Source organism: Schistocerca piceifrons, chromosome X, assembly GCF_021461385.2.
Source record: "Schistocerca piceifrons isolate TAMUIC-IGC-003096 chromosome X, iqSchPice1.1, whole genome shotgun sequence".
NCBI classification, from domain to species: Eukaryota; Metazoa; Arthropoda; class Insecta; order Orthoptera; family Acrididae; genus Schistocerca; species Schistocerca piceifrons.
Window position 1 is genome coordinate 509,601,252 of NC_060149.1, and position 12,868 is coordinate 509,614,119.

General features: G+C 41.2%; 1 protein-coding gene across 2 annotated transcripts; it reads left to right on the forward strand.

The window, feature by feature from the left end:
- Window positions 1-3,343: 3,343 nt before the first annotated feature.
- On the forward strand, window positions 3,344-6,332 carry LOC124722037. Of its 2 annotated transcripts, none has more exons than XM_047247227.1 (3): window positions 3,344-3,392; window positions 3,548-3,659; window positions 3,767-6,332. In XM_047247227.1, exon 3 carries the CDS (start codon window positions 4,452-4,454, stop codon window positions 6,315-6,317), a length of 1,866 nt encoding a protein of 621 aa, XP_047103183.1. In that variant the 5' UTR covers window positions 3,344-3,392; window positions 3,548-3,659; window positions 3,767-4,451; the 3' UTR covers window positions 6,318-6,332. The 2 variants fall into 2 exon arrangements, with proteins under 2 accessions (XP_047103183.1, XP_047103184.1); XM_047247228.1 differs by having other exon boundaries at window positions 3,360-3,378.
- The last annotated feature ends 6,536 nt before the right edge of the window (window positions 6,333-12,868 follow it).

Genomic DNA, 12,868 nt, shown 5'->3' on the forward strand with positions numbered 1-12,868 from the left:
CCGGTGCGATGTGCGACTGCACGAGCGCTGACTTCCCCGTGCATAGCCGAACCTGCTAGTCTCCATTTCTTCCTGAACTGTCTCAGCAGCATTACGCCTTATGCTCGGTCGGCCACTACGGGGTCTATCGTCTAAACAACCCATGGCTTTGAACTTCGAAATCATTCTCGCCACAGCTGCATTTGTCAACGGACCTTTACCCGTTCGAATCCCCTTCCTATGGCGATAGGATCGTAACGCTGAACTTGCACATTCCCCATTCTGATAATACAGTTTCACTAAAAGTGCCTTTTCAGGTAACGCCAACATGCGGCGACTGCTAGCGCATCTGATTCTCTCTCTCTCGTTACAGCTCCTTTTATACACGATTGTCATGCGCAGTCATTGACGTTTTGGTGTCCAGCGCCATCTGTCGGACATTTTGTGAACTTTGTTTTGCTTTTGGTTCTAATAAAATGTCATTCCAAGCATGTGTGTCAATTTTTACCTCTCTATCTACATTATTCCGTGGTTTATTAAGTTTTCAAATTTATACTGACTTTTTGATCACCCGGTACGTAGCAAGAGGAAAGGAAGACCTGCTGAACCAGATCTATTTCAGCTGCCAATATGATATAGAAAGCCACTTCAAGTTAATCAGAAAAACATTGATGACATACTGTCTCTTATGGCATACATACCTGCAGCAAATCAAAGCTTTTATCGGCCATGTGCTGGAAATAATGTGAATGATGATGACGTAGAACAACTTCCTTGATTGCACATTTACAGAGTAAAATAAAGTTGTAGACTGGCTTATATATTATGTATGTGTGTATGTGAAAGTGCAAAAGTTGTTACAATTTACTAGTTGTCATTTGATTTTTAAAACAAAACCTTAAAAACGTATTTTGTGTGCTAAATTATTTTTAGGGAGACACAGTCATAAGCCCTTTTCGACCACATCATAATTAAAATGACTCTAAAATTAATATTATATAACAGAAAGAAGATCGTGTATTTTATGCAAGGTTTGCAGTGTATTAAAGTATAATTAAAAACAAAAAGGAAGTGTCTAATCTGTCTTCAACATCTTTATACTTCCATGAAACTTTAAAGTCCCTGCATTTCAAAATTAGATGAATGTAGCTTATGACTATCTCTCTCCGACCCCTTCAAATGTTTCTTTTCTTTTGTTTGGCAAGCATGCAAAAGACACTGTACTTCGAACTTCCGAAGTCTGCATAAGCAGTATACACTCCTGGAAATTGAAATAAGAACACCGTGAATTCATTGTCCCAGGAAGGGGAAACTTTATTGACACATTCCGGGGGTCAGATACATCACATGATCACACTGACAGAACCACAGGCACATAGACACAGGCAACAGAGCATGCACAATGTCGGCACTAGTACAGTGTATATCCACCTTTCGCAGCAATGCAGGCTGCTATTCTCCCATGAAGACGATCGTAGAGATGCTGGATGTAGTCCTGTGGAATGGCTTGCCATGCCATTTCCACCTGGCGCCTCAGTTGGACCAGCGTTCGTGCTGGACGTGCAGACCGCGTGAGACGACGCTTCATCCAGTCCCAAACATGCTCAATGGGGGACAGATCCGGAGATCTTGCTGGCCAGGGTAGTTGGCTTACACCTTCTAGAGCACGTTGGGTGGCACGGGATACATGCGGATGTGCATTGTCCTGTTGGAACAGCAAGTTCCCTTTCCGGTCTAGGAATGGTAGAACGATGGGTTCGATGACGGTTTGGATGTACCGTGCACTATTCAGTGTCCCCTCGACGATCACCAGTGGTGTACGGCCAGTGTAGGAGATCGCTCCCCACACCATGATGCCGGGTGTTGGCCCTGTGTGCCTCGGTCGTATGCAGTCCTGATTGTGGCGCTCACCTGCACGGCGCCAAACACGCATACGACCATCATTGGCACCAAGGCAGAAGCGACTCTCATCGCTGAAGACGACACGTCTCCATTCGTCCCTCCATTCACGCCTGTCGCGACACCACTGGAGGCGGGCTGCACGATGTTGGGGCGTGAGCGGAAGACGGCCTAACGGTGTGCGGGACCGTAGCCCAGCTTCATGGAGACTGTTGCGAATGGTCCTCGCCGATACCCCAGGAGCAACAGTGTCCCTAATTTGCTGGGAAGTGGCGGTGCGGTCCCCTACGGCACTGCGTAGGATCCTACGGTCTTGGCGTGCATCCGTGCGACGCTGCGGTCCGGTCCCAGGTCGACGGGCACGTGCACCTTCCGCCGACCACTGGCGACAACATCGATGTACTGTGGAGACCTCACGCCCCACGTGTTGAGCAATTCGGCGGTACGTCCATCCGGCCTCCCGCATGCCCACTATACGCCCTCGCTCAAAGTCCGTCAACTGCACATACGGTTCACGTCCACGCTGTCGCGGCATGCTACCAGTGTTAAAGACTGCGATGGAGCTCCGTATGCCACGGCAAACTGGCTGACACTGACGGCGGCGGTGCACAAATGCTGCGCAGCTAGCGCAATTCGACGGCCAACACCGCGGTTCCTGGTGTGTCCGCTGTGCCGTGCGTGTGATCATTGCTTGTACAGCCCTCTCGCAGTGTCCGGAGCAAGTATGGTGGGTCTGACACACCGGTGTCAATGTGTTCTTTTTTCCATTTCCAGGAGTGTATATTTGTGAAAATTGCTTGTTACAGCGCTTGAAGACCCCATCCATAAAAAAGTCTTGTTTAGTCTTTAGAGCCTCTCTTCCCGCTTTTCCGCTAAAAACTATCCTATTTCCAAAGCTATCATCACTTAAGAGAAAACTGCTACCGTCATTCATGGTTAGTAACTCTGCTTGAAGAGCAACTTCTTGTCGTGTTTCTGGCTATTTCTGAATGCTGTGTGATTTGGCCCAGTTCCTGTATAATATTCTCTTCATTGCATGTTGTTCTATTATTTCGGTAACAAAATCATACCCTCGATTGCGCAAGTCACCTAACTCTTTGGTATATATTTTAGAAATCGAAGTCTTTTCTTCTCATGATCTCTTCTTTGCCTGATTCAAAGTCTTTTTTACTTCTAAGCGAGTGACATCTGGCAACGCCCCCTAGGAACAAGGCCTCACATCGTGAGTCTAAGGAACCTGTGACGTCACGGGTAGGGGTCTGAGAAGCTAGGAACCGACTACCGACACACGTGATTCGTAGCGTTTCCATGTTGTACTTTGTGCTGTTCGTGAGTAGTTATTTGATCTATACTCAGTTACGATGCCCCGAAGGTGTTGTATGCCGAATTGCAGGGGCAATTACGATAATGGACCTAAAGTCAGTGTATTTTATTTTCCATCTGACGAGAATTGAAGACGAAAATGGTTATCGGCTGTTCACAGACAAGACTGGACACCGAGTAAGCACTCTGTTGTAAGTATCAGTGTATTTGTTTGGTTAGTGTGTCGTAGTTACTTGAAATGTAGTACAGCTGAACAAAATACAGTAAACAGAAGAACATATTTATAATCTCATACGTCGTTAATTTTCGTTATATGTTTTAAAGAGAACTGTATGCTTGTTTTTAGATATGTGAACTGCATTTCAACAAGTACGACATTTTAAGCAGTACCAGTATGTATGACCCGAAAACTGGTATACTCTTGACAGCACCGTTGGATCGTCGACGCTTGAGAAAAGGTGAGTTACGAAACACGCTCTTAGTAAAGTATAGTGGCATAAGAACTATCTTTATTTCACTTATATGCTGTGAGATCGGTTTCATACTTCGTTATTAATTTTTTCAGATGCTATCCCATCGAAGTTGCCTGGATGCCCATCTTACTTGTCGAGTCATCAAACTGCAGTACGAGAGGACCCAGAAATTCGTAGGGGGCGTTTAGAAAATCGTGCTCTTCAAATTGCTATCCAAGAAAGTGTGGACACACATGCGAAAATGATTGATGCGATATCGTTCGATAGTTTAGAACAAATGAAAACAAAGTTGAGTGAATGTGAAAAGCACAGTGACTGGGTAGTGATAAACAAATCTGACAGTGTGAGACTAGTGTTACTAAAGCATAATCCTTACCCAAGAATTTTTTGCCACGTAGTTATAAGCAGTGGTTTATTACTCAGTGTCTTCAATAATGATATTGAAGTGAAATGTATTGGAAACATGGAATTTCCCATGAAAGTAAACAACATACAGGTGGTAAGTGATGTTCTTAAGAACATTTATCTTCTGTATAATAGTTCTGAGGCTCCTGCAGATAACATTTTGTCTTTAATTGACCAGTTATTGCAAAATTTATTAGAAAAGTTGCCAGGAAACGAAACTAAAATTACTTTTTTGAAGGAACAGATTTCATTTTTGAAGTGCAGAAGTTCAACTCAATTTAGGTATGATACTAACTCTATGATAATGTGGTCATTAGTACATTCTATAAGCCCACATGCTTACAAAATTTGAGGAACACTGACAGTTTTTCTATGCCTAGTCCTAACACCCTTTCAAGGCTTTGTAGTAAACTCTCAACAAATCCTGTCATTGAGCAACAGGGTCATCAGTTTATGAACTACATCACAAATAAAGTAGGTACTTTATCCTCAGATGATAAAACTGTGCTCCTGTTGATGGATGAAATTCATCTGAAGTCTCAGCTTGATTACAAAGCTGGAAATGTTGTAGGATGTGCCTTTAACACTGAAAAATTTTTGTGTGCAACCAGTGCCTATGTTTTTATGGTTCAGAGCATGGAATCACCTTACAAGGATGTGGTATCTATTCTGCCAGTTCATACTATTCAGGGTGATGTTCTGTTCTCTTACATTAAAGCAGTCATTGTTAAATTAGAAGCAGTTGGATTTGAGGTGGTTGGTATAGTAGCAGACAATAATGCAATTAATAAGAAAGCAATGTCTAAGTTTTCTACTCCTCCAGATGTGAAAATAAAGTATGATCACCCTGTACAGTCTTCTCCAAATCGCCCATTGTATTATTTTGTGGACACTGTCCATATTTTGAAGTGTATCCGCAATAACTGGTTTAACCAAAAGGAGCAGATCTTGTGTTTTCCTGACTTCAGTGACAGTTTGAAGGGAGGTTTGTCTTCTGTTGGAGCACTGAAAGAATTGCACTTGATAGAAAAAGATGAACTATTGCAATATGGCAGTTCCTTAACTTTGAAGTCTCTATTTCCTAACTCAATTGAGCACCAAAATGTCAAGTTAGTGTTGCGTATTTTCAGTGATACGACAGTTGTTGCTTTGGACACATTTGGTTCAAAGAAAGCAATTAGCAACTGGGAAAGTACTGCAACATTCATAAAAATAATAAATCGTTGGTGGGATATTGTAAATGTAAAAACATTACTCAAGGGACAGAGGTTAAGAAATATTTTCCAAGAACCTGTGACTAGTAAATCCCATCACATACAAGAATTCTTACAGTGCTTCATCTCATGGTTATGTTCTTGGGAAGAGTGTAGTGATGAAAGAAAACTTACTCGAGAGACACATAGCGCTTTGAAACACACAACTGCTGCTTTGATAGACTTCAGTGACTACTGGCTTTCTGAGAAAAACAGATCATATTTGCTGTTAGGAAAAGTACAGACAGACAGTTTAGAAGACAGGTTCGGCAAATACCGCCAGCTATGTGGGGGAAATTATCATGTTTCTCTAAGACAAGTTTTTGAAACTGAACAAAAACTAAGGGCACAGTCTATGTTTTCCCTTGTGCTTCGGTCGAAAGTAGTTGGGGATGTTGTTATTAAGACCACTGATATTTTTTCTACTCATACTCAAATTCAGGGATTAAAAGAAACATCAATACCAGAATTTTTAAATGTAGCAGTAGATGAAAATGATGTTGATGGAATAGATGAGAATACTTGGCCACTGTTGCATTACATAGCAGGTTACTGCTCACACCAAGCTATTAAAAAAAACCATTGTGAATATTGTAAGGTATTCCTTACTACAGATGAAATGAAGCAGGGTGGTGATGATTTGATTATGGTAAAAGACAGAGGAGGGTTGACATATCCTGCAGATGATGTAGTAGTGTGTGTGACATATGTCTATTTAACTCTACAGAAAATTCTGAAAGACCAGGAAATTTTATTTTTAGAACAGGCAAATCAGAGAAATGTACTTGTGAAGGTAGCATCCCACAACATTCCCAGCAATCTTTTTTATGGGTTTCACTGTAAAAATAAACACTCAATTGATTCAGTTATGAATTGCATACTGTTTTGCTGTGCACATATTTTGCTAAACAATTACACCAAGAGGAGAAATGATGTAACTACTGTTAAAAATGTAACTGTGTACAAAAGATTGAAAAAATGTTAAATTATACTGTTTGGGGCTTGGGAAGATGATGTGAAATAAATGTTTATTTCTATTTTCTGTTTTTATTTCATGCACAGTATCCCATACATCTTGTTGGTAAATGTTATGTATTGGACCCCTTCTGCTCTCTTCGAAATGGTGCAGCCGTAAACATGAGGCTTTGCTACAGATTAATTTGTTACCACAAATTCTCTGTGAAACCCCAATCTCATAGAATTAGGGGAATAGTCTTTTCTGTTCATCAGTAAATATATAATTAATGCTGCTCCTGCTCTGTGGTTGACAAGTTTTTGTATATATTTTTGTCCAATCAGTAAATTAATTATTCTCACAAGGAGAACAATTCATTGCTAGTATTAGCATGCTAGTCTGCCATCATAAGTAGATATTAATCTGCAGAACAGGTCCAGTCTGTCAATACAACCAATATTTCGCGGAAGGGGGAGGACAATACATAACTTAAGCCATTCTTCATTTGAGAGAAATTGATAATGTTTTTGGAGTTTGGAACAGCAGTGCTTTTTTTCCTCTGGGACAACATTAAATAGTGAATAGTAAAAGAATTTAATTGTCATTTAGCTATTGCAGCAATAGACAGTCAAATTACAAATGTTTAAAAAGTATACAGCATGTATACAAAAATTACTTTACACAAATTAAAAAACAATGTTACAACAGATTTTCCATAAAGTAAAATATTCAAGCTAAAATGATTTGTGTAGTACATCTTAAATTGAAATCATTAAGGAAATTATGGTACACTCACCGAGCAGTTATCACTGTGATATTTACACTCATACATTCAAGTGAGTAGGGAGGATTTACTGATAACCAACTGTACTACTTGTGCTTGAATAAATCAAATAAAGCTTCTACCCATTCTAGAGGCAGTTTGTTGAACAGCTTCATACTCACTACATTGCTGTTCTATGATTTAGATAATCTGCAGTAAGGTATGTGAAGATGCACACTATTTCTAGTTCTGGCATTACTGAAGATTGGGATACCACTCATCTGCTTTCACAAATGGCACTATAGATGACATTTTAAATTTTTACAATGCTGTAATACCCATTGCCAATGATCAGTGTATCAAATGACAAGTATTTTAATTAAAAGATGGGGATCAGTATGTGGATGGGTGAATATAAATGGATCAGTTTGTACAGTAAAAAGTAATAATAGGTTCTTAAGATATGTCGTTACATGAAGCCGATGGGTGGTGTCCCATTCTTCAGATAAACCTCAGTTCCATGAGAGTGTAAATCCTGCCTAAGCTGGTATTCTGTTAAGTTAGTCTTTGTATACAGTAGAACAGTGAAAATGTGCAAATTTATAACAATTAATATTTTCAAGCTGATAAACAATGGCTTACAGTGGGCAAGTTTGTCAGAGTTTGTAATGATTCTAATGTGTGATTCCTATGTCAATTTATAATACCTAATAACTTAACACTACCTAGTCTTCTACTGGCAAATCTCTTAAACTAAGTAGTATGTAGAAGGTTCAGTGAAGTTTACACAAGTTTCTGTACGGTAATGTTTTCTTAAGTATAAAACTGTAGATGACTGCCAAATGAGGTATCTGTCATACGAAACTAGAATTTGACATAGATACAAGTCCCAGAGTACCTGCTTCGATAGATTGTCAGTCTTTCCAATTGCGGTACCTCATTTTAAATTAAAGGTGACATACACGGTGAAAATAGTGCTGTCAGAGTTATGGAATTAGAAATTCGCATTTTCAAAACGCGAGTGACGGAAATTAAAAAGTATTTTCACCTTTGGAGCTATAGTTTACGAAATTTGAACAATGTAATTCTCCTGTGAGAATGATTAGCGTTTGTTTACAGATTTGTGTATAAAGCAGTGAGTAGTCTACCAGGAAACTGTTTAATGTTTTCATATACGTGGCGTAGAGCCTAACAAGCCGCTCGGTATTTCGGACCCCTAGTCGTGACGTCACGGGTCGCGTTGTGAGGCCTTGTTCCTAGGTGGCGTTGCATCTGGTGCCCAGCATTGATGCACAATACAATCTTTGGTCTTGAGTATTCTCTGGCAACATGTTGTTCTATGTTTCGAACAGTGCCATATCACAGTCCCATCTGCTTTGTTTCTCTTTACGATGTATGAGTAACCAGTATAATGGGCACATGGTTTATCATGGGTGGTTGTTGACAGTTGACATCGAACATACACTATGTGATCAAAAGTACCCGGACACCTGGCTGAAATTGACTTACAAGTTCGTGGTGCCATCCATCGGTAATTCTGGAATTCAATACGGTGTTGCCCACAATTAGCCTTGATGACAGCTTCTACTCTCGCAGGCATACGTTCAATCAGGTGCTGGAAGGTTTCTTGGGGAATGGCAACCCATTCTTCACAGAGCGCTGCACTGAGGAGAGTTATCGATGTTGATCGGTGAGGACTGGCATGAAGTTGGCGTTCCAAAACATCCCAGAGACGTTCTCTAGGATTCAGGTCAGTCCTTTACAGGGATGTTATTTTCATGTAACCACTCCCACACAGGCCGTGCATTATTAACAGGTGCTCGATCGTGTTGAAAGATGCATTCGCCATCCCTGAATTGCTCTTCAACAGTGAGAATTAGGAAGGTGCTTAAAATATCAGTGTAGGCCTGTGCTGTGATAGTGCCATGCAACACAACAAGGGGTGCAAACCCCATCCATGAAAACACGACCATACCATAACACCATGACCTCCGAATTTTACTGTTGGAATTACACACATTGGCAGATGACGTTCACTGGGCATCCGCCATAACCACACCCTGCCATTGGATCGCCACATTGTGTACCGTGATTCGTCACTCCGCACAACTTTTTCCACTGTTCAATCGTCCAACGTTTACGCTCCTTACAACAAGTGAGGCGTCGTTTGGCATTTACCAGTGTGATGTGTGGCTTATGAGCAGCCTGTTGAACATGAAATCCAAGTTTTCTCACCCCCAGTCTAACTGTCATAGTACTTGTAGTGGATCCTGATGCAGTTTGGAATTCCTGTGTGATGGTTTGGATAGATGTCTGCCTATTACACATTACGACCCTCTTCAAATGTCAGCAGCCTCTGTGAGTCAACAGACGAGGTCAGCCTGTACGCGTTTGTGCTGTACATGTCCCTTGACGTTTTCTCTTCACTATCACATTGGAAACCGTTGACCTAGGGGTGTTTAGATGTGGGGAAATCTCTCATACAGACATATGACACAAGAGACACACAATCACCTGACCACATTCGCAGGCTGTGAATTCCACGGATCGCCCCATTCTGCTCTCTCACGATGTCTAATGACTACTGAGATCACTGGTATGGAGTACCCGGCTGTAGGTGGCAGCAAAATGCACCTAATATGAAAAACGTTTGCTTTTGGGGGTGTCTGGATATTTTTGATAATATAGTGTAAAAAATTGGTACATTATGATATGAGACAAGACGTTGTATTGTGATGGCAGACGACTTGAGATGGTGTAATGAAAAGTTAGACACACACACACTCACACACGCACACACACACGCACACGCACACGCACACACACACACACACACACACACACACACACACACACACACACACACACACACACACAGATATATATATATATGTATATATATGTATATACTCCCCAGCTCGTGGTCTTGCGGTAGCGTTCTAGCATCCCGCTCACGGGGTCCCGGATTTTTCCTGCCTCGAGATGACTGGGTGTTATTGTGTCATCTTCATCATCATCATTCATCCTCATTACGGTCGGAGGAAGGCAATGGCAAACCACCTCCACTAGGACCTTGCCTAGTACAGCGGAGATATATATATATATATATGAAGCGAAATTCGCACACTCGGGCTTCGCTGCGTGACTCCTCACATGCCAGCGATAAAAAAATGTCTGTCACAAAATTTCGTCTGGCGAGTACATCTGATTGAAAAAGGTCATTAAAGAGTGGCAATCTGGCAACATTGTAATCACATGTGTTGTAACTACCTCTGTCAGCAGCAGTTAGTTGCACTGTACATTTGGTGTAGTGGACAGAGTTTTGGGTTAGCATGCAGGAGGTTGGAGGTTCATACTGGGTTGGGGCGCATTATTTAATTTGGTAATTTCATTCTCACATTTATTAGTGTAATATATACCGTTTCTTAGGTCACATGTATCCTAAATTTACAACATTTTGTAACGCTGAACATAACCAATACGTTGTTAGACAAATAAGAAATAGACCTGTCATAGGACAGAATAACTACAAAAACAATATTAGTTTCGAGATGCTTAAGATGATAACACAGTACAATAACACATCTACTTGTCATTTGTACTACATGTAATATGAGCACTCAGATGTCGTATATTAGCAGCCAGTGACCAGAATGATGTCCATATTATTGACTGCATGATCTTCACAACAGAATACGTTGTCCTTGGAACAACAGATGCAGGTCCAAACATTGCGCAACCCGCTGGATCATACGGCTCTGGACCCTTCACATCAAAGCTGCATCTACAGTAACAAGAGCAACATGAAGACGTGCTACCAATTCTTCCACATTTGTCGGCCGAGTAGAGTACATGTGCTCCTTCAGGTGTCCCCACAAGAAAAAATCCAGGGGATTTAGGTCAACTGAATGTGGTAGCCATACAACTGGACCTGCACGTCCGAGCTATTTCCCTGGAAATGTTCTGTCCAAATACTCTCTCACATTAATTCCAGAGTGTGGAGGTGCACCATCACGTTGGAACCATGTCCTCTGCCGAACATGTAGTGGAACATCTTCCATCAGGCAGATAGTTTGAGTGGAAATGCATGATACCTTTGTGCAGTCAAGTGGTCAGGCAACATGTAGGGGCCCAAACACGTGTCGCCCAATATTCCGGTCCAGACGTTGACACCAAAGTGAACTTGATATCCATGGTTGTGGGTGACGTGCGGGTTAACCTCACACCAAGAGTGGACATTGTGCATGTTGAAGACACTCTCACGAGTGAATGTTGCTTCATCCAACCATATTATGGTGTTCACAAAGCTATCTTTTGCTTCTTGTTGTTGTTGGAACCATTCACAGAATTGCATCTGCTGATGGTAATCTGCAGGATGCAGGTGTGACATGAAAGCATAATGATAGCGGTGCAGCCCATGCTCGTGCAGCATGTTAAATACCATGCCCTGTGAGACACACAGCTGCCTTGCGACGCTACATGTACTTCGCTGAGGTTCTTGGTGTATGATCTCCAGAATAGCTTCCTCAGTAGCTGCAGTACGGTGAGTCCATGTACGACCTCTCTTAGAATGGATGTTGATGTAGAATATGATCTCCTTCACCTGCAGGGTAAAAGAATGATGTATTTAAGTTTCTATCAGTTAATAGAATGGTAACAGCACCTGCTAGAACTGGAAGTGAAAGGAGGAGGAGGAGGGCTGTAATAGTAACAGATCATAGAAATAATAGTGTTTGATCTAAAGGAACTCTTTCTGATCATATATTAATTGCTGTTTTGTTTTTGATTTAGAAAGCACATCATTACAGCAATGATGTAATATCAGCAAGTAAATAAAAAATATTTTTAACATGTATTTTATTTTTTTTAGCTTTTATTTTACACATCTAGTTCTGTAGGACCAAATTAAGGAGCAAAATGAAATTACAACAGAACGGCAATAACAGATAAAATAAAATGTTTATGAATCCTAAAGAAACGACATGCTATAAATTATTTGAACGCAATCAACATTACAACACAGGAATCAGATTAATTTTTTAAGGGAAAACTTATTTGAATACACTAGGGGCCACTGTTTACTAACACACAAATTGTCAGATCTTAGACTGTTTTGGCATTAAATAGGTACCTGCATGGTTTGTTCTTCTGTGCCACATTGGCAGAGGGTCAATGGCTATTAACTGGTTTTCTATAGCAAGATTATGGTGTGGCTGAAAGTCCTTCATGTCGCCACGTCATTACGCCACCCCCACCCCCCCCCCCCCCTCCAACGGAATTTGTGTACTCTGACTGTTTGCGTGTGTATGATTCATATGAAAGTAAGTGGAAGTTTTATAAATACTTGCAAATCGTGTAACTGAGTCTGGACTTGGATACATGTCCGTTATTCCCTACTTGTCATTTGTACTACATGTAATTTGAGCACTCAGATGTCGCATATTAGCAACCAGTGACCAGAATGATGTCCATATTATTGACTGCATGATCTTCACAACAGAATACGTTGTCCTTGGAACAACAGGTGCTCAAAGCGACCTTCCTGCACGTCCAAACATTGCGCAACCCGCTGGATCATACCACCTAGAAAGCACATCCAAGCTGGCCAGCACACCGGTATTCCTCATTAATCTGCCAGCTGGATTCGATCCTGAAGTGACGCTTTAGCATGCACAGCTGTCCAGTAGGGTGAGTCCAGTGTTCGTTCTAGCCAACATTAAAAGAACTAATTGTTGGGTCAGAAATCTATGTGGGCATTAAACATAACATGTAAAAAATGAAATAAAATCTTACAAATTATGTCATCCTTGAAAAATTA

Coding starts and splice junctions, on each gene's coding strand:
- LOC124722037 (XM_047247227.1), top strand. CDS start 4,452: ATGCCTAGTCCTAACACCCTTTCAAGGCTTTGTAGTAAACTCTCAACA.